The sequence below is a fragment of the Ruditapes philippinarum genome, unplaced genomic scaffold, assembly GCF_026571515.1.
Source record: "Ruditapes philippinarum isolate M1 unplaced genomic scaffold, ASM2657151v2 ctg2922_1_1_1_1, whole genome shotgun sequence".
Taxonomy (NCBI): domain Eukaryota; kingdom Metazoa; phylum Mollusca; class Bivalvia; order Venerida; family Veneridae; genus Ruditapes; species Ruditapes philippinarum.
The window spans coordinates 72,647-96,224 of record NW_026865831.1 but is presented as its reverse complement, the minus strand read 5'-3'; the positions used below and the strand labels follow the sequence as shown (position 1 = coordinate 96,224).

Below are 23,578 nucleotides of genomic sequence, written 5' to 3'. Positions count from 1 at the left end.
ATATGATTTTCCTAGGAATTAAATTAATATTTTATTAACTCTGCATACTTGAGAGACTTTTTCAAAAATTTCATAGTCAAATTTCCTATAAAATTGCATAATACAATCTCTATTTCCCTATAACCAAATATGCCTAGACAAGAAATTTACTGAATTCACAACAGTTTCAAATGAAGTTATTTTACTAAGAGGTGTTTTGTTGTTATAAAGTAATAACTAAGTTTCAACTTACATTTAGCATCCTTCCTCCTAGCAGTGAGCAAGAAGTCTTTAATTTCTTGGATCTGTCTTGGCTAAAAAGGAATAAACTGATATTAAAATCAATGTCAGGATGAATCAAGGATAATGTGTTTTCTTGTATAAAACATGCATTACTAGTTAAATTTCTCTCCAGACATGACCATAGTATGGAAACAACATATATTAAATTTTCCTAGTTCTTTATATATTATATTTTACCAGTCATAGTTTTACATCCTTTAAACTTGCATGTTTTATGAGAATACTCATCAGTACTTGTCTGTTTCCTCAACAAATACTCTTTGTTACTGATTTCCCTAAAAAATTACTAATTGTACTAGGATTATTTAAATATTGCTGCTGAATTGTTTAAAGCAAAGTAAGTTTTTCAAATTTTCATGACATCCACTTTCATCAATAACAAACAAATATAACTTTTGTTTTGAAAGAATTAAATCAAAAAGCACTTACCATCCTGTTTGATGGTTAGTCACAAGACAGTCTCTGAAATAAACAAACAGTCTGTTTAGCATTTAAACAAACATTGTCATTGATTTTGTTAGCCGAGAACATGTATATATCTAGTACAAGCAACAGAAAAAAACTTTTCTTTATCTAAATAATTTAGTTGATGACTAGACCCAGTATGTCTTACAATTACCAAAAATTCATGCACTGGTTTATTATTCATGAACAGTTATAGTAAAAATAGCATAACATTTTGTACCTGCTTTGCAGATTGATATATTGTATCATTTTATTAACCTATCAATTGCATACTGATTATACGGTCAATGCACACAGTAAAATGTGGTTTACTTCAATTTGTTTCTATGAACTAGTTTTACTGATCGTTACAGCAAAATAAACTACAAGTTTATAATTTCTAATTGTCCTATGTGTTGTAAGAGCAAGACCGTGTATGTCCATATTTTCTTCTTATTCATAACTATTTTCAACATCACGATTATTTTTTTGTTGTTCTTTTGTTTTCAATATGTTCTGCACTTATTTTTGGAAAGTCTATACTTTTTTTTAAACAATATGGTTTAAGAATTAATATTTTAAATTCATGCGGATATCAATATATGTCATTTCATTTAAAAACAAATCAGTGTTTCTAAGTTGTTTTATATATCCGTGTAGACAATTTTGCAAGTATATGGTCATTTTCATTAAAATATACTTCAAATAAAAACAATGGCAAAAGTAGGGATCAAACCATAGACCTCTGTTTGGTCATCACCAAGTCTTGATTGACTGTGCGATTACCAAAGCAACGAGAGCCAATACATTAAGCTAAGTACCACTTTTCCAAACATAAGTTATATGCTCCATATAACTTCTCGTAAACTATACGGACAGAACTGAAGTAGGAGAGAATATTTGAATGAGTGCTATAATGTATTCATAATTGATGGGTCAATAAAATCAGGCTACACTAGATATTTTCCACTAAAAAGTTATTTTCAGTAAAGGAGGCATCTCCAAATGCTGAACACCAAGGAAGGAGACAATATCCTTAATTGATTCCTTTTATTTTTAAACATATATTGTACATTATACATGTATTTATCTACTTTTCTGAAGAAAAAAAAAACAAAACAAAAAACAAGAGACAAAAGAAAGCTTTCTGAAAACTGCATCTCTCGGTAATGTTTAGGAAGAAAGAAGCCAAAGGACAGTTCTTTCCCATATGTAAATTCTTATTTTTCTAAAATTCTGTAAAAAACTACTGATGTCACATTCATATATTTTTATTCCAGTTTTGATGGTATCCAAAAATGATAAAATCAAGTCTATAAAGTGATACATATATGATCAACATGCCAATATAATTGAGAATAAATGTTAATTCACATAAAAAAATGCAACAAACCTTATTTGAAGAAAAATACAGAGTTTAGTACAACATAATTAAGCAAACAGTAATGTTCCCATATAAAATTTACATAATCTAACAATTTTTTTCTAATCAAGACCTTATCAAAATTTAACCAATTCTCTCTTTATGCCAAGAAAAGAAATTGCAACCATGACTTAATACAGTCTCAAGTTAAAACACTTCAAAATATATCAGTTTGATTCAAAGTTGCCTGCAATGTTGGTGAACTGCTACAGGTGGGGAGGCCAGTTTCTCAACATAGCTTACTTAATAAACATGTCTGAAGCCCTGTGCACTTTTTATATTGATTTTGCATTTATTCATATACTGCCACAATACATTTTGCAAGTTTAATTAAAGATACAGGATTAATTTAACCAAGTATATGAATGTTAAATGTCTACACTAATATTCTATGTACACATCAAATCATGTGTCTGTATCAGTTTTTATCAATTTAATGATCCAGATAAATTCAATTTGATAAAATATCTAAACAGATATGAATATTTTCTTGTTATATAAATAAAACGATAATGACACCCAAAAGCTGACATCAACGACATTAATAAGCATAAAAATTGCATGTGAACTAGGGTGTAAATCCCAAAATGACTGAAATGGTGTGCTGAATACTTCATGACACACATACACCACAATAGAATTCATCCCAGGATAATAGAAAGGAGCACCATTCCATATCTGGTATACATCCACTGTTAGGTAGCAAAATGTAAGTAACACAAATGCCATAGATGCCATTGCCAAAACATATGAAATTGACCACAAGTTTTTGTTCACTGGAATCCAACCATCATTTTGACTTGCTTTACAAAGTATGGCAGAAATTACACCTGTCACTACAGCCCAGATTAAAAATCTCAGGACTCGTTCTTGAACACCCTTAAATGTAACAAGAATTTTTCCAGCTTGCAGACCCAGAAAGCACAGAAAACATGATGTCAGGACACCAAGAAGGCCCTCGGGATCATATGGTACAGTTGTCTCGTAGATTTCAGCACAAGTTGGACTTCCATAGACTTGTTTTTCTCCAAGAATATACCTATCCACATATCCTGCGGCCCCTCCAGTACATAGTTTAACATCAGCACCATTACCATCATTAGCAAGTCCCCCAGGTCCTAGATAACCAGTTGGACAACCTGGCACTTTAAGGAGAAATGTGACACAGGTATGTATCAATATAAACAATAACTGAACAATCCATTCCTTCCAATAATTCACAATGTCCCGAAATTCCTTCCATTTTTTGTTTGCACCAACATTAGACTCCTTCATTACAAACATGTGAACAGTAGCAGTTATAAAGTAGGTCAAAGAAAATCGCTGAAGAACACCCATTATACGCCATTTCTTAAAGTTTCTTATACCACCTGAGCTGACAAGAAACCCAAGTGCAAATAGGGTTATGGATCTTCTAAGAATTTTCAGAAAAATCTTTCCAGTTGATTCTTTTTTCTTGGCTAGAGAGAGATATGAATAAGCCATAGCTGTTCCCATTATCCATATAAACCAAGGAAACACAAGATCAGCAACAGTAAGTCCATTCCATTTAGAATGACTGAAGAACCAATAGCCTGCCCCTCCATAATTAACAAACATCATTATAACAAGTGATAAGCCTCGTAATGTGTCAAGAGATTTCAGTCTTTCTTTTTTCTCGATTCCATGATCCTTGGTGGAATTAGTCGGTATTCCAAGATCTTGCTCTGAGCATGTAACAGTGTCAACAGCACTTGGGTGAATTTCAAATAAAACTCTCATAAACCTACGCTTGCATTTACTAAATCCAATCCAAGCTAATGCTAGTCCTGTAAAAATTCCAAAACAAGCATAAATAGTAATGTTACTATCAGCTGGATCGCTACCAACACGTAGTGGAGGCTGACATGTGATGACATTGTTCTTTTTTGTAACATATATCACATAGTTTCCATTTTCCTCAAATCTAGCACCAAGGTCTAAGCAATTTGGGTTAATTTTGTCAGAAGAGTCATCACTGATAACCGCCATCCGTACTGGCCATCTTGTATCAACTATCACAGAGCAATTCTGTTTCGCTGCAGGTATTACCGAGACGTTCTGCAAAGCACATGTGTAACATTCTGATGAAATCAACTGTAAAACTATCGTGCTGTTCACCCCTTGTGTGTTCACATACAGTTCTGCTATGTTTATTCCACTTTTAACTGTCCGAGTTGATGGACACATCATGACAGGTGGTGCGTCACAGACACAAACAGTTACAAAAATACTAAGGATTATAACAAAAACCGAAATTTCAGAGAGATTTGCCATCTTTACAGATCAAACACATGAACTGCAGATGAAATGTTGGAAAGTGAGTATATAAACCTATTATCAGTCACATGCTTATTATCAGCAGATATCAGTCAACTACAGTATCAATGATAACAATGATAAGTACATGTAATTATGTATCTTTGTAAAGAGGCCCAAGTCCATTTCAGGAGTAGGTAAATAATAATTAAACCAAACTCCTCACCACTTTTGTAAATGTATCATGATGTCAAAGTTAACTAACTTGAATGGTTTCAACATTGTATTAGGAAGTGAGAAGTCTTTATAGTAACAGTGGTGTGTCACAATTAAACATAAAACAGACTGTCTTCTCATTTCTAAATTTTCCTCTCTATGATGCAAAAATTTCCAATCTCCATGGGCATTTAACTTAAGTAACCACCATTCTCCTAGAAGTGAAGAAAAGCACTAAGCTTCATTTGTTGATCAGATGCAAAAACTCAAAATTCACGAGACAGGTTAACATTTTAGTTTGTATGGGTGCTATTTCTGTATTGAATTAAACAATACACTGACTTGCTGAAATATACCTAGTCTGCAGTGATTTTAACAGTAAACTGGTGATGACCATAAGTGATTTGCCTTTACAAATATCAAATGACCAAACAGATTGCAGCTAAAAAGACAGAGGCCCATTGAAAACATACTAGCAACTGATTGAAATGAGTAACTGAATGAGACATGGCAAAGCCCATAAAGTTGATAAACACCCACGGACTTCCCAGGGCATGAATATTTACATTTTTTTCCATTTGCAAATATTCAGTGTTTTTTTCTTTATATAACTATTACCCCAAAAAGGCACTGTTCCAAATAAACATAGACATTTAATTCCCAATTTCAAATATTTAAATTCCCAAAATGACTGTTCAAAATTTTCACAAATCACGAGATTTCTCCGACATCATTTAAAATCCAACATGTTCATATAAATAACCACTCAATAGTTCTACCTGGACTGTGGAAGCTGTTAGCTGTCTTTATTCATGATAACTAATCTTATTTGTAGCCGAAAAAATGCATAATAAAAATTCCCAATAAGAGTAAAATATAACGCATTTTCCCAATCAGTCTGGTACCGTCACCATTCCCAAAGTGGAGAAAAAAACGCTTATATAAGTGCATTTTTTCTATATGATTATAGCATGCTTAGTCATACATGTACATACTACATTGCCTTTGAAAATATGTCATTTTCATTAAAATTTCATTTAATTTTCCAAACTTAAACTAATAATAAATATATCAATTTATCTTCATAACTGTCTGCTACTGGATGAGGACCATCAACCGAACACATTTTTGAACATTTTTCTATACAGATTTCATAATTTCAAACTCAGAGAATTAAATATTTGACACAGTACCGCTAGGTTCTTCCCCTAACTAACAAACTAGTTTGTTTATTTCTGATTGTATTGACCCTTACACCTGAGGTTCGTCAAATCAAAATTACTTAAACTGTCTACACTACAGTACCATGTGTTCGGACAGATATGAACACAACTTGATTTAATTCTGATAAAAGCTTGGGTGTTTCATTTTTTTAATTTTTAACATGATATACAATATTTCAGCAACAAATGCTGAAGTTTTGGATAGCCAATTTTTTACTCTGCAAATGATTATAGCTGGTATAATGGTCAGGCAGGCAATCTCCTGGATAAGACCCCTATGTATTTTTCAGAAGTAAAACTTGTATATAATACAGTAAAGAAAACGGAATGAACCTAATATATACTCCTGGTTTAGACCCCGGGGTCTAATCCAGGATATAGCCGTCAGGCAGTGCTTTCTTGACTCCCAAATTTCAACTTCAACATCCTTGAAATAGACATTTAAATATAACCATTTACGAGGTTGAAATAAATTTATTTAATTGGTGGTTGTCCGGTTTTGGTGGTCCCTTAGCAGTACCGTAGCAAAAGTTTGCGAGTACTAGCATTTGACTATCATTTTGCAAGTGCTCAATAATTCAGAGACGTTTAAATGAAAATGTCAGAAAAAGAAAAAATTGAAGTTGATTTTTCAGAACAAAACAATTGTTTTCGTCTTCGAGTACATTTAAGAGGTTGAATTTCAAAACTGCAAACATTAATTATCAGGTTTAATGGTGATATAAACTATATATAGTTTATTTAAGAAACATATTTTAATTCGTGCAGGAACTTAGTGGAAGTTGGGGTGGCTTTATCCCACAGACGCTTGGGGGTCAGATCCTGCCCCCCCCCCACGGGATATGCCTCTGTAAACACTCTATCAAAACTATTGTAATATTTAAACATGAATGGTCCATCTATTACAACAATCAAAAATGGTTTTCAAACAATTTTTACATATATGAAAAAAATACCGTATACCATCAAGTCTCAATAAAGTAAAGATTGCAGACTCCAAAATGTAAACACGATTACCCTTGTATAATAAAATCTTTATAAATCATTATTAAATAAACCTTACCGTTACTTTTCCGAAGTAAATCAATAGAAAATAGAATTATCTCCTTGATGCAATCAGAATAAACATTTATACATCTTTTTGTAATATTAAAGGAATAGGAATGGATGGATTGATGTCTGTCTAATATAAATATTCATCATTTAAAAAGAGGAACCATGACAGTTTTACTGTTGACATCAATCCTATAAGTGAGAAATTCGTGTTTTAAGACACTATTTTTTACTTGAGAAATAAGTTCATGGGCGCCGCCATTTTGGCGTTCTGTCATTCTCGCGAGACAGACGAGACCGAGATTGTGACGTGTTACACCCACTTCCGGTATAGGTGTACACGCTGGTACAACTGAAATATATCTTGATGAAGAACTTATTAACCTTATTGCGTACATTATATATTATTTATGAAAACATCATATGGAACTGAATTGCTTTAATTAATTAATTGAAGACGCCGCGACATTAATTATCATTTGTCCGATTTTCAAGCTTGCTGATGATCCCACCACATGATTTAAGCAATGACTGCTTAATTTTCAAAGATCAACCATCAATTTAATTTGGGTACTATGAGAAACTTCTTCAAATTGACGATTTATCCTTTTATTTGGTAGACAAGCTGTCCGAATAGGGTACATCGCCGGTCATGTATCTTTTTTTTCAGCGTAAAATATCAACTAAATCCAATATGCAGAGATTTGCTGAGGACGCGATTTTCAACCATTGACGCTAAAAATGAGAATGGCGCAGGAAAATCGGCAGCCAGACTAATATCGTATGAAAACAAAACTGTCTGTTAGGTTATTTAGGCACCCATTCAAAAGTGGTACCAACAGCAACAGGTTGCCCATTCCCCTGTAAAAACGCATATTCTCGGGTTTATCCAGTTCCCTATAGCTTTTTTCCACGTTATCTACTTACCCAATTCCTTTCCCACACAGATACGCATTTCTACTACCGTAAATTTAATCCAATAAAACAAAAAATCATAAATCTAATTAATATTTAAAATGATTATAAAATGATAAAAATGTGTTGCTATTTTATGACATGCTGTAATTTACAGTATAATTTGACTTAATTACCCTAAGGTCATTCAGTTCACTGATGAAGCGTAAAAAAATATATGTCTATTTCGTCATTAGAATATTTGACAAGGGTGATTAACCAATCAGGGCAACATTGTGCATGATCAAAAGGTCTGTCGGCACAGAGGCATACAAGGAGCAATAACAATCGTCAGTACACAGTGTGACATGAAAATTTGGTGCAAATTAGGAACAATTAAAATGGACAATGCACAGTATTAGACATAAGTAGTAAGAACCAGCAATTGTGTGAATAAATTATGCAAATTAGATTTTTGAGCAGCCAATAAAACTTTGTTAAATAATAACATGTGTATTTATTGAATCTCTGAAATATTGTTTAATTACATTAAGATGAGACTTTAATGAACATAGGGCATCACTGGCCTGAAGTGGTGCGATCGGTAGACGTTGATTTTTTTTTTGTTTCTTTATTTTTTATTATTTTTTGGATATTGTTACGTATTTTGAACCATAAAAAAATCTCCTCTACACCTCATGTGAAAATTAAATTGTCTGGTCAATACTTTTATTATATTAATATTTCCCTACGATTCAACTAGATTTATCATAAATCTAAAGATGTGTGGGGAAATGACATCACGCGCACCTGTTTTTATACGGCCAATACACAAACATGGCCGCGCTTACCGATTTGTAGAAATCGGTGATTTAGCGATTTAAATTTTGTTATCATTCGTTTAATATTATTATTTGGCGGCAGAAAATTTGCAGATTTATTATTCATATTCATTTTCTGAAATCAAGTTTTTATTCTAACCTTGTCTTTCCCTTTAAAATCAACATTTAATTAAAACGGAAAATAAATTTTGCGCTCTGTCCAACCAATACGCGAAGAGTTCCTGGCTCTGCGTGGAGCGCTTGTCAAGCCGGTACCCAAGCGGTGTACATGCTTTCCACTAGATATCTACTTAAGCATTTTATCCTCATGTCCTGCGTGTTAGCTGTCTGCAAGCACTCGTTTAAATGACATTTAGGCCAACATTTTTTTATTAAATGTTTTACGGGACATTTTTAAAAAAAATTGGGTCGGGGGGGATAAATAAAAATAAAAAAAAAATCAATTTTTTTATCAGTCGACCACAAAATAAAAATAAAATGAAAAAAGAGGTTAAAATTTTTTATTTTCAAACATTTTTTTAAGACTCCAAAAACAGATTTTTTGTTCATAAAATCAATGATTTTATAGTTTTGAAGTATTTTTGACATAATTTTAAACAAAATAATTGAAAAAAATGCTTTAAATCACTTTTGCTTTTGTTTTTAGTAGCTATTTAATGCTGATCTAGTTTCTATTAGTTTTGTCTTTTCATATTTAGGGCAAACATGCCACACAACTCCAAATTCATTGTTTAGTCCCTTCATTTAAAGAGTATCCAAACAAGGTCGTATTGCCACTCTCAAGCTTTACTGACACAAGCTTGCAACCAGGTAGAACCACCAACCTATTATAAGCTTACTGATAGTTTCCTCACGGGAATCCAAATTAACTTCCTGACAGGATTCTAATCCACAACACCACACAGGGAGAGTGATTCATTCACAGAGGTACAAACATAATAATGTACAATGTCAGTTTCACAAGGTAAATTGAATCAACAACTTCAAATTATCTTTAAGAGAGTAAGTTCTGTATGTGCAAAAAAATTTGCAATTTCTGAAAATTATTCGTATTTCAAATGATTAGTAAAATGAAAGCAATTGACAGTAAATAGAAAATCAAATGGCATACATTGTTACAAAATCAGAGTTTTCTGCTGAGAATTTATTATAGGCAGTTTTTACAGAAATGTCAAAGAGGACTTATGCTCATAATCTTACATTGAAAAAAGACCAATTTTCTCAATATTGATCTAATAAAAAAACTTCTATAAATACACATTACTACCTGTCATGATATAATATTAACTTAATAAATGTTATAGATGACTGTGTTCAATTGTAAAGAAACCTTGTATTTCAAAAAGACAACAACAAAAATATGTCCACCAAACAACTTTCATGAATTTATTTTCGTATAATAAATTAATCTATTGTTTTCAAAGATTCATAATAAAAAGTTTTCACTATCAATTTGCTTACAATAAATCTACAATGTAAGTAGAACTCATTTGTTACTCGTTTTTCTCAATCTGTCTAAGTAAATTTAACTTATATTTCTTTATAAAACCTATTTTATTGTGTGGAAGTAATCTCATGGTCCGTGGTAAATCGAGTTATATTTCATTTTGACACCAAAGTCGATCAACGGCTTTGATCCCGTGCCCATTTAATTGTTTACAACTGTTCGGACAGTGAAGGTAATTCAAATCAACTTATGCAATGGATGTTAATTACCAGTCGTGCTTTCTAACAGCTTTACAGGCTATCATGTTTGATTAAATGCTCTAATATTTATTACTCAAATTGCCTTAGTTGTACTTCCGTGACCCGGTGTCGCGTGATATTCACACGTGTAAATTTATTACAAGCTTGTAAAGTTATTGCCCTTCCCTTTTGTTACGCCTTTTGTAACATTCTTGTAAACATCAAAGGGCCTAACTTTTGTCAGTTGTTTTAAGCAAGTTCCGAGGTTCTACCGTTAAGTATCGTTAACAACTAAAGTGAAAAATGTGTTCCATACCAAGTAACTTTTATTTTGACAGAAGTGGGTAAGATAGGTCCGCGGGCATAATGAAAATAAAAGTTCTTAAATTAACTTTTATTTTTATTTGATTTTCTCTTAAAATACGGTCGGCGGTCCCGTAAAACATTTTATAAAAAAATGTTGGCCTTATTTGTAATAAAACTATTACCAAGATGCACAGTGTGTTGTTTCCCATGTTCATTTTTATTCTTATAATATACAATTTAAATATTTGAATTTGGACATGAGGATAGAATGCTCAAGTAGATATGATTGAGACTTGGTGGTATGCCTTGTCCTCATATTTTCGGGGGTTCTCATATTTTCGTGGCGTCATTTCCGGTCGTGAATGACAGCTCGCGCGATGGATTGGACTCTCCAAAAAGCATCAAGATTTCGCCAACACTTATTTCTGTTAATTACTACCGTTATTAAGATATTACACACATAAATATAAATCTGTCAATGTCATTTCAATTATAACTATTTCTTTTCTCATTTTTATACATTATTTTCAACTACACAGCAACAAAAAAGAACAAAAAACGTATCTTTGCCTAAAAATTCATCACCGGGACTTATGCCAAACTTAAACCAATGTCCCGAAATATATTGAGTGCAGTATAGAATTTGAACGTGTGCAACGTAACTACCAAAATGAGGCCATCCAATCACAAGGAACATCGCAATGCGATGCAACCAGGTTTTCAGCAAAATATTTCACAGAAGCTTTGTCATGAAGGGGCATTTGTTTTTAATTGAACTTTTAGGAGGAATTATGGCTTTTTTAATATTCCTCAAACAAAAATGATTGAGAAATTTTATGTTGTCTTATTCGCCTTTTTTTCCCAAATGTTTTAGAAAGGTAAACAGTACTTTATTTTTGCTTAATTTTTGCATTTTTGCGTCTCTTGTCATTTTCTTTTGTCAACAATATTGGCGTGTGGTGTTTTGTGCGATATCAAGAAAAGTATGTTCACAATTTTAAAAAAATACTTGAATGATGTCTTGGAAGAAACATGGGAATTTAGTGAGCGCCAGGGCACTTTGATGACAAAGCTTCTGTGAAAGTTTGGTCAAAATCCATTGAGAAATGTAGGAGAAGTTGCGCACTGTAGAAATTGTTCACTATATATTCTGTATAAGGAAAAAATATACAAAGGGCCATAATTCGGTCAAATATTATCCAATCACAAAACCCCGACAATATGTGCCAGGCACTTGAAAACAAAGCTTCTAAGAAAGTTTGGTCAAAATCCGTTGAGAAATGTAGGAGGAGTTGAGCACAGAAGAAATTGTTCTCTATATATTCTGTATAAGGAAAAAATATACAAAGGGCCATAATTCGGTCAAATATTATCCAATCACAAAACCCCGACAATATGTGCCAGGCACTTGATAACAAAGCTTCTAAGAAAGTTTGGTCAAAATCCGTTGAGAAATGTAGGAGGAGTTGCGCACAGAAGAAATTGTTCACTATATATTCTATATAAGGAAAAAAAAACAAAGGGCCATAATTAGGTCAAATATATACCAATTGCAAAACCCTGGCAATATGTGTCAGGGCACTTGATGACAAAGCTTCTGAGAAAGTTTGGTCAAAATCCGTTGAGAAATGTAGGAGGAGTTGCGCACAGAATAAATTGTTCACTATATATTTTATATAAGGAAAAAAAAAACAAAGGGCCATAATTAGGTAAAATATTATCTAATCGCAAAACCCCGACAATATGCGCCAGGGCACTTGATGACAAAGCTTCTGTGAAAGTTTGGTCAAAATCTGTTGAGAAATGTAGGAGGAGTTGCGCACAGAAGAAATTGTTTACGCCCGCCCGCCGCCCGCCCGACGCCGACATACCTCAATCTAATAACCAGTTTTTTCTATATAAGGAAAAAAAAAACAAAGGGCCATAATTAGGTCAAATATATACCAATTGCAAAACCCTGGCAATATGTTGTCAGGGCACTTGATGACAAAGCTTCTGAGAAAGTTTGGTCAAAATCCGTTGAGAATGTAGGAGGAGTTGCGCACAGAATAAATTGTTCACTATATATTTTATATAAGGAAAAAAAAACAAAAGGGCCATAATTAGGTAAAATATATCTAATCGGCAAAACCCCGACAATATGCCGCCAGGGCACTTGATGACAAAGCTTCTGTGAAAGTTTGGTCAAAATCTGTTGAGAAATGTAGGAGGAGTTGCGCACAGAAGAAATTGTTTACGCCCCCGCCCGCGCCCGCCCGACCGCGCCCGCCCGCCGACATACCTCAATCTAATAACCAGTTTTTTCCTTCGGAAAACTGGTTAAAAATCCCCGAAAAATGAGACAGCTTCCGAGCATCACAGACTACCAAATAGGAAAGTAGAAATATTAGGATTTTTACTGAAATCGTTATTTTCGTATTTTTAAATACGCTTCATTTTTGTTTGTCATAGTTTTTTTTCACTGTTGAATTGTTTTTTTTTGCCTTCCATTTACTATTCTAAACGGCGTGGCTTAAGTTTTTAAAACGTTAAAACCCCGAAAATACGGGTCAACGGCATATATACGTTTCTTTTTCATATATGTAAAAAAATTGTTTGAAAACCATTTTTATCGTTGTTATAGATGTCCCATTCGTGTTTAAATAATATAAAAAAAGGCAAAGCCTCAAAGCGAGCTCGGTATGAAAATAATCGCTTTTTTGCAGTAACGAGTGCGTGTGCGTCCCACGTACTGATTAAATATGGCTCCGCCCGTGTCGTGAAATGAATAACGAGTTTTTTTGAAAAACGGTTGATAAACTTTTTTTTTTTATTTACTCTATATTTTTTTCAAGCGAAATAAAAGATTATTTAAAGGGAAAGACAAGGTTAGAATTAAAACTTGATTTCAGAAAAAGAATACTATAAATAATAAATCTGCAAATTTTCTCTGCCGCCAAAATAATAATATTAAACGAATGATAAAAAAATTTAAATCGCTAAATCACCGATTTCTACAAATCAGTAGGCGCGGCCATTGTTTTGTTAGTGGCCGTATAAAAACAGGTGCGCGTGATGTCATTTCCCCACATCTGTAGATTTATGATAAATCTTGTTAATCGTAGCGAAATATTAATATAATAAAATATTGACCAGACAATTAAATTTTCACAGGAGGTGTAGATGAGATTTTTTATGGTTCAAAATACGAAACAATATCCAAAAAAAATAAATAAATAAAATAAAGAAACATATAAAAAATCAACGTCTACCGGTCGCACCACTTTCAGGCCAGACTGTGATGCCCGTTACTCCAAACAATGCTATGTTCATTAAAGTCTCATCCTTAATGTAAATTAAACAATATTTTCACAGATTTAATGCATACACATGTTTTATTTAACAAAGTTTTTCACAATCAAATAATGCAATTAAATAAACAAACGCACCAAACGGAATAATTTTGACCCGTTAATTTTATTGAACGGCGATAATTATCATTATTATAAAAATCCTACTAAACGTGTTTTAATATATTACATGTAATTAAATTTTTGCATGTTTGATTTTGACTTTCAATTAAAATGTTGTGAAACATATGTTATAATAATTGATGTAAACATTTTTCAAAAATATAAGCAACTCTTTTGAAAAAGTAAATTGTTAAACATATCTGTCAACGTATTGATGATGCTGCGTGGTATTTATTTACATCGTAATCGTAGCCTATATAATATTAACTGAGGGCAAAAACATTTTATATGGCTGCCCAAAAAATCTTAATTTGCATAATTTATTCACACAATTGCTGGTTCTTATTACTTATGTCTAATACTGTGCATTATCATTTTAATTGTTCCTAATTTTGCACCAAATGTTTCCTGTCACACTGTGTACTGACGATTTTTATTGCTCCTTGTATGCCTCTGTGCCGACAGACCTTTTGATCATGCACAATGTTGCCCTGATTGGTTTAATTACCCTTGTCAAATATATTCTAATGACGAAAAAGACATCTATTTTTTTACGCTTCATCAGTGAACTGAATAACCTTAGGGGAAATTAAGTTCCGCACCTGTTAAATTATACTGTAAATTACAGCATTTCATAAAATAGCAACACATTTTTTTTTTCAGTTACCAATAATCATTTTAAATATTAAGTAGATTTATGATTTTTTTTGTTTTATGGATTAAATTTACGGTAGTAGAAATATGTATATGTTAGGGAAAGGGATTGGGTAAGTAGATAACGTGGGAAAAAAGCTATAAGGGAACTGGATAAACCCAGGTACGTATATTAACCTGATAAACCCGAGAATATGCGTAATTACAGGGGGAATGGACAACCTGTTGCTGTTTTTTGGTACCAGTTTTGACTTGGTGCCTAAATAACCTAACAGTGTGTTGTTTTCATAACGATATTTAGTCCGACTGCCGATTTTTCCTGCGCCATTCTCATTTTTAGCGTCAAAGGGGAATATCGCGTCCCTCAGCAGATCTCTGCATGATATTGGATTTAGTTGATATTTTACGCTGAAACCCGGCGATGTACCCTATTTCGGACAGCTTATCTAGCGAAAATTGAGTTACAAAATAAAAAGGATATATCGTCAATTTGAAGAAGTTTCTCATAGTACCCAAATTAAATTGATGGTTTATCTTTGAAAATTAAGCAGTCCCATTGCTTAATCATGTGGGATATCATCAGCAAGCTTGAAATCGGACAAAATGATAATTAATGTCGCGGCGTCTTCAATATAATTTTAATTACAAGCAAATTCAGTTTTCCCATATGATGTTTTCATCAAATAAATATATAATGTACGCAATAAGATTAATAAGATCTTCATCAAGATATATTTCAGTTGTACCAGCATGACACCTATACCGGAAGTGGGTGGTAACACGTCACATTCTCGGTCTCGTCTGTTCTCGGAAAATGACAGAAACGCCAAAATGGCGGCGCCCATGAACTTATTTTCTCAAGTAAAAAAATAGTGTATTAAAACCACGAAATTTCCTCACTTATTAGGGTTGATGTCAAAAAAAAAACTGTCAATGGTACCTCTTTTAAATGATGAATATTTTATATTAGACGGAAAACAACCCCGCCATTTTCCCATTCCTTTTTAAATGAAATAAAAGTAAAAAATTAAAAAAGTTTGCGGGCTTAAAATAGGTCTTTTATTTTCTTTTTTTGCACGTTCTGTTTTTTTGGGGCTACATTGTGGGCGGGGCACGTAAACAATACTTTTAAACCGGGCTGTACGCCTTAAAGACTGAAAAAAAAGATATTTTGGGGGTTCGGATTTTATTTTTCCTTTGTTAAAACCCTTTTCTTTCTTTTAGAAAAGTTTTTTTAAAAACAAAAATTACAAAAAAAATTTTTTTTTATTTATCAAAATTTCAACAAAAATGGCGTTCGATTTTTTAAATTTTTTATCCACGCTTCCTTATTCTGGTTCCTGTTTTCCCAAATTTTGGTTTTTCCCTAACGTGCGGGGGTGACCATCTACACTTGTTTTCAATAAATTCCCAGTTTTTTTCGTTATTTCCCTTTAAAATTGAAAGGTTGCGAAAGTGTCCAATTCGGTACTTTGGACGAATGTTTTCAAAACCATCACTTAGCAGGTACTCGCGTAGTCCAATATATTAGACGTTACAGGCTTGTTATAGTTTGTGTCGGTCAAGCCTGACGTCTAATAGTTATTGCTCAAAAACGCATAGCATCTTAAAAAATTCAAAAAATGTCTATTGTCTTGCCTTTCAAGCTTTATTCAAAAGCTTATCTTCTTTTCTTTCAATTTCCAGGGCTCTAGCTAGACCAAAATTTTAGGGAGAAGTGACTTCTCCCTCAGCTCCTATCAGGGAGAAGTTTGACGACATAAGGAGAAGTGAAAAAAGGGCTTGCCCACATTGATTTGATCTATAAAAAGGAGTTTTACATATTTTCATTGATAGTGATATTTGAAGTATAAAATTCTAAAACCCCTCCTATCATCAGACCATTATAATGTTTTCTTTCTGATTAACTCCACACACCCCCTCCCTTAAGAAAATTTTCATTGTACAACACATACTGGCAAAATTCTCAATCAAAATTAATGTAAACAATATCTTAAGGAATTTTCATTAATAAAACTACATTTTAAGTGCTATTGGACACATTTTAACTAAACAATTTTCCTTTTTGGTAACTTTATTTTTTCATCGTAAAATCGGCAATCGCGTAAAATATGTGACAATGAATATTTGTCTGTTTCTCAAGCAGAAACACTTATAAATTCTAGTTGTTGTCGATTTTTTGATTATATTAAATTAAATATTGCAATCTGATGATTTTTAGACTTGGTTATTCATCCTCTATTGCAACAGGCTTGTAAAACAAAATTTTCTAATTTGTAGTACTACCGCCATAATTTACCGACCTAACTTTTTTGAAGACAAAGTTTTACTGCTGTTTTCGACTTGTCCAACAATGTGGGTCTGAATGTGGGGTTCAATAAGTTTTCTTATAACAATTTCATTTTTACCTAAATAAGCAATTCCGGGTGTAAATCTTTTTTACACTCGGTGATAAAAAAGTGACAGGTGTCGTAAAAATTATGCCTCTTAAAAATGGTGATGTTTCATCGGCGGATTTAAATGGCAAATAATGTCCGATGCATCTGCATAATCATGTCACTTAAATGTGTTAATTTTGATGTCAATTATCGGCAGTAAGGTCTGTGCGTCACCAATTCAGTTTGATTTATGCCTGGAGGCGAGGATTAACTTTATTAACATGCGCTGTATGATAGCTATATGTACATGTGCCGATGTGGTCAGTAAAAAAGCGCGGTGAAGTCGTTTTCGCTTTGATGTTCAAAACTCGGCGAAGTTCTGAAAACTTTAGGCGACTAAGTCGCCCAAATCGCCCAGTTTGCTAGAGCCCTGATTTCATGCTCAATCATACACAAAAACTCTCAAAACAGTGTACTTATCAATTTAAAATAAAAATATAAACATCAATCTATTTTTGTCTATCAGCCATACTGGTTTAGCAAGGTGCTTTACAGATTGATTCCAAATTTTTGAACGGAAAATATATTTCGAACACACTGACATTGCATGGGCAATTATTTCGTAAAAAAAATATTCCGTTAGATTGTTCTGATTCAGTTAAACGCTTGCATTTGAATTAGCCAATCAGATTTCGCGCACTTTATGGCCGCCATTTGTTTATCGGCTGTAAAAAGAATTGAAATACATGAGAGGATATAATCATGATTTTTCGGATGTGACAGTTTAATTATTTTGACAAAAGGTATTTATTTTTTAGTTTTGTTCATAAATAGGTCAAAACTAATGTAAATACACGCTGTCTTCATTGTTTTTCGTTCCGCCCGATTTTCTGGCGGAACATGCTATGGGTTTTTGAGCAATTTCGATATGACGTTGCTTTGCCCAGAAGCAAAAATATCTCAAAGCGACGTCATATTTATAGGACTAGTACTCGCGTTACCGTAAAGCTCGCTTTGCGTGCAGGCCCTTTGGGCTAGTCCAACTAATTAGACTTGTCAAAGAGACACCGAGATAATTTTGGACGGGCGCTGTCTTTTTCCAAGTCCAACCACGAACTGCATTTTTATGCACGGACGCTTCCCAATTAGAAAGTTGTTGGGAGCGAAAACTAGAAAAGTTTCGAAAAAAACGGTCTACATTACCTGAAAGAGAATCGTTTTTTATGCAAGGTTCAAATTATCATACTTCAAAGTCGAACAGAAGTCTAAATATTCCACTTTAATTTTTTTAATCGTTGAAAATTATTGAAAGCGGCCATATTGGAAAACGGTGTCATGGTTAAATTGTAAACACTGGTAAAAATCCATGGTGTAACACAGGTATCGGCGGCAATCGATTGTATTTGCCAAGCTTTATTATACAATTTGTTTTATGTTATTTATATGAATTATTGCAGGAATAACTCTTTTATTCACACACAAATATTTCAGCATTAAAAAGAGAGGGTGTGTAAAGGAAATTATGATAACCTTACTTAGAAATTAAATAGTTTATGATGTCCGATGTCAGATCATACTGCATTTAAGTCCGTTTAAATTGTCAAATTAGATATTATTAAGTTGGAATTTTTAACATCTGTGATCATTAGGTGAAATTTCTGAACTACCTTTTTATTTTATAACCCTGCCATGATTTCCCACATACGAAAATACAATGTAATTGTAGGTACATCTTAATTAATGAATTATAATTATACTATACATGATGAAGCAAAGACAGTCCTCAGTAAAATATAATTGTCGCACAGATTTGACGGGGTTTATGATAAAAACACAGCAAGCGGAAATTTAGTGACCGTTATTTAGATGTTGAATAGCTTAACAATGTAAGACAGATGGGAGAAATGTTGGAACGACTGTCGCAAAAGGCACCAAAACCTCTGATACCCATTAAAAATTCCATGTTATCTAGTTCCCGTTGAACGGCACCTCGAATGTGTCACATTGAAAGTTCCATGATTACCGCCGTATTATGTACACATCTGTGGATGTTGATTAAAAATTTCAACATTATTATGTTTAAGTGATCAATTCTGTTTAAACCGGCGAAAGGGAGCACTTGAACCTACCAGAGCCGTCTTTGGCACTCCTGTGTATTTATGTTTCGATTTTGCAGTTTCAGGCGTTTTTGGTGGTTTTTTTTTTGAGGGTGGATACATGAATGTGGATAAGTTTTTTTCTGTTTCTTTACATTTCTTTGCTCGTTTGCCGAACCTTGTATTGATAATCATTATCTGTTTGTTACGGTTCGGTATACATGTATACAATATGATAAACAAGATGAACAAGGAAAGGCGGCGTTCAATGAAACGCAAACCCCACATGACCCAGGAACATGAACCATTTGGCAAGGAGCCCAGGAGGATCCTAAATTAAAACGGGAAAGGGCGCAAGGGAGAGCACGGTCAGGCTTATCACTAAAATGTAACTGAGAAGGAAATCAAAGAAAATAAATAAATGAATGATTAATAGGACCACAAAGTTAACGAGCACAGGGGAAGGGATAGGAAATTCGGGGAGGGGCGAAATAAACAAATAAAACTAGGGGCAAAGGGTAGATACTTACCAAAGACGAAAAAACAACAAGGGACACAAACAAAAGTGTCACCAAAACAGTATGAAACAGGACCACTAAGTTAACGGGCACAGGAGAAGGGGATAGGAAATTCGGGGAGGGGGCGAAATTAAAGAAATAAAACTAGGGGCAAAGGGAAGAAACTTACCATAGACGAGAAAACAACAAGGACACAAACAAAAGTGTCACCAAAACAGTATGAAACAACAAGACATACACCTTATACATTTATAAGTCTCTTAATCTGTTCATTTGAAAATTCTGATCTTCTCAATGACTTTTTTTTAATATCCTCCACTTAAAATTTATTTCAATTAAAATATGTGACCCTTCCTTTATAGTTACACAGCATATGGCTGGATCACAATAAAGTTCCATTTTAGTAAATTAATAAAGTATGTCAAGAAGACATTTAACTTTATCAATAGTTTAATATGGTATTATATATCGGCAATCGGTGAAAAAAGAGCTCTTGAAATATTATTTGTACAAATACTGAATAATTTGAAGTGTATTTCAAATAGTTTCCTTCAATATTTCTTTTTACGTTCTTAATTGTCATATAAAATATGCATGTATAAATGAAGTCAGTATTTTATCCGAGTGACATTTGGCAGTCATTAGCAGTAAACAAGAAGGCAAACCACCAAATTGATAGATGTTGAGTATATGTATTAAAATATTTAAAAAAATATTAAACAACAGTACTTGTACAGAGCCTATTTGCGACCATTGCATTTTAGGTTAAATACAATGATACTTTTCAATAGTATTTAATAATGCACACATTTTTAAAAAATAATGAATAGATTTATTTCCCCGATATTTCGTTTAAGTTAATCTTCATGCGTAACCCACACTTACCTGCTAGACACACTGGTAGCTACTACCAGCTTTCACGGAATCGATTTTTTACGATGACGTCATAACATGTCCGCCGAAGATAGAGTAGACAGTACAAATTTGAAATAAATCGCATGTATGCGTTAAGACAGGTACAATCTAATATTTTTTCTAGGAGAAGTTAGTACTAAAATTTATATTCTATTGATCTTTAGAGGTGATTGAAGTTACTTTCAGGTTTAAGCAGTAAAAATCAGTCCAAACTATCGATAGTGTTGCCGGTAGATTTTCCGTGCGTAAAAATGACAGTTAAAATTAGGCGTAACGGTTTGACAGTAAGAAAAAAAAAGTCTGTAAAATGGGTCAAACCGTTCACGCCAAATTAATTAGGCTACCTTTGGGCCAGCTCGTCGAGCTCGCTATTAAAATAGAGTGTTTACAGAGGCGTATCATGTTGGGGGGTCAGGATCTGACCTCAAGCATCTGTGGCATTATCCTAGTCGGACCCTAGGGTCTGCAGCATTTGGCTCATTCTGTGTTTGTTGTATATTTAGGATGAATATAAGGAGACACTTAGTTCTGCAATCAGACAGTTGCCTGTTAACGATTTCATTCAAAAAGTGCTGAATTATAGTAACAATTGAACGGGCCTTACTGTCTCATCACTACTGCCATCTCAAATTTTAGGAATCTGAAACGCTCCAAAAACAAATGAAATCAATATTTCTATATCTAACATTTTAAAGGAAATAAAAAACAAATTTAAAGCTATTTCAATGATTTGTTTAAACGATGACAGTCGATTAAAGTATACATAATATTTCTCTCACTTACATCAACAACAAATTACCGGAAAAGGAAGTTCATGCAACCGGTGCCGTAGTAAATAATAACGGTGTAAATAGGTCCCAAACTCCAATTTATTTGTTTATGTATTCATCTGATTATGATCGAAAGGAAGTTTGTCTGATGTTATTACAGGTTATATTATTTTAATTTAAACTGTTAAAGAGGTCCTTTTAATCTGTCTTTTATTTTGACTCTATAAAACTGCTGTCATTCTTTCTATGAAGAAAAATAATCACTATAAATAGAAATGGAAGATAAACAATGATAAACTGATACAGTAAAGGTAACATTCTATCCCCATCTGATGATGTTGTACTGGCGTTGAGGTTGTAAAACTTTTATCTGAGTTCTGTCTGGAATCTCAGGAGTTTCATTGGTTACTTATTTTGATTTTGATTAGGGCCCCTTTGTTTCCTTCTATATATCAACAAGCTACCATCTTCTGTCCCAAGTCAGATTATTTGCAGACGACACTGCTGTATACTTAACCATCAACTCCTCCTCAGACCCCCCAACTCTCCAACATGATCTAGACAATATGGTTCTGTGGGAGAAGCAGTGGGACATGGAGTTTAATCCTTCAAAATGCCAAGTCATCCATATCACCAAAAATAAAACCATAATTAAACACAAATATGTGCTCCATGGCCAAGTCCTAGAGCCTGTTACAAATGCTAAATATCTCGGACTAGATCTATCTGCTGACCTTAAATTTAATACACATATATCTCGAATAACTTCCAATGCAAACAGATCCCTTGGCTTTTTTAAAAGAAATGTCATTACTAAAAATGAGAAAGTGAAAGAACTAGCATACAAGTCCCTGGTCCGCCCACAGGTTGAATATGCCTCAACTATTTGGTCTCCTTACACTAAAACCAATATTGACAAAGTTGAGATGATCCAGAGACGCGCAATAAGATGGGTTAAAAGGGATTACTCCCCTCACTCTAGTGTCATAGCCATGCAGGAAGAACTGGGCTGGCGATCCCTTGAACATCGCAGATTGGATTGTAGACTGATAATGTTTTATAAGATATACCATAACCTAGTTGCAATAAATCTCCCAACTTATGTTCAAACCCCACATAGATTAACCAGACATATGCATCCCTTATCCCTACGCCAAATACAGGTATCCTCTGACTACCATAAGTACTCTTTCTTCCCTCATAGCATTATACTATGGAATGAACTTCCTAGTAACATTGCCACCCTGCCCAACCTGAGTCAGTTCAAACAGGCAGTGGTGGGTTTGCAGTACTAGTCTTACTCCCAGTGTTTTTTTTAACTATTTTATCTCTTATCATCTTGTTTCACTATTAACATTTTAACCATGACTAGAATACATTTTCAGTCTCACCTTTCAAGCATGTCAATGTTTGGACTTTTCTTTTTTAGCTTTTCTTTTCACCTTTTACTAACAATCCGACGTGCACTAAATTCCTGCCTTTAACACTCGTAAGAGGGGTTGGCAGTATCCAGAGATAGATAGATAGATCAAGTGGGAGATTTTTCTTCAAAAAGAGGGAGATTTTAGAATTTGCAATATTAAAACAGAGAAGGAAGTTTGACATCAAAAGTCTATATAGGGAGATTTCTTTAATACCCCTTATTTTAAGAAAAATCTTTGAAAATATGGCTGCAGAAAATGGGAGTCTCCCGCTAAAAGTGGGAGAGTTCACATGTATGCAGTTGGGGTGTCACAGTTACTAAAAATGTTTTTTGAATGGCATCTTAATAAACGTGAAAAACATTTAACCAACCATACTATTAGAATGCTTCGACTTTGAACATTAACTAAATGTCTTGTATTGATAATATACATAAAATAGCACATTTTGTGTGACTATTTTGTTGTAAGTCTACTTAAAAAAAAACAATTACAAAAGTTTTCAAAACATTATATTCTATTATGGAGTTACTGTTTTCCTTAAAAAGACCGTATGGTACAAGATAAGATAGGATGCAATCGGAAAAAATGAAATTAAAAACAAAATTTCAAATCTTGACATAAAAAAAAACAAATGTTATGTTTAAAATCAAAAATACAAATTTAAATTGTAAGCTTTATTCAATTTCTCTCTTTTCATGCCAATTGCCATACAACAACAGACAGTT

At 33.3% G+C, this 23,578-nt stretch overlaps 2 protein-coding genes across 2 annotated transcripts in view; one reads left to right on the top strand and one right to left on the bottom strand.

Moving 5' to 3' along the window:
* Positions 1–1,739: 1,739 nt before the first annotated feature.
* On the bottom strand, positions 1,740–4,495 carry LOC132730466 (heparan-alpha-glucosaminide N-acetyltransferase-like). The gene has a single exon (XM_060716391.1). The coding sequence runs from the start codon at positions 4,442–4,444 to the stop codon at positions 2,618–2,620; it is 1,827 nt and encodes a 608-aa protein (XP_060572374.1). The 5' UTR covers positions 4,445–4,495; the 3' UTR covers positions 1,740–2,617.
* A 16,992-nt stretch (positions 4,496–21,487) lies between these two features.
* Positions 21,488–23,578, top strand: part of LOC132730465 (protein zer-1 homolog) — a 31,004-nt gene continuing 28,913 nt past the window's right edge. The window contains exon 1 of the mRNA XM_060716390.1: positions 21,488–21,589. The gene's annotated coding sequence lies outside the window, so the exon portion shown is untranslated. The remainder of the gene's footprint in view (positions 21,590–23,578) is intronic.

Bases quoted from the DNA above. Each gene is read 5' to 3' on its own strand.
- LOC132730466 (XM_060716391.1), bottom strand. From the start codon at position 4,444: ATGGCAAATCTCTCTGAAATTTCGGTTTTTGTTATAATCCTTAGTATT.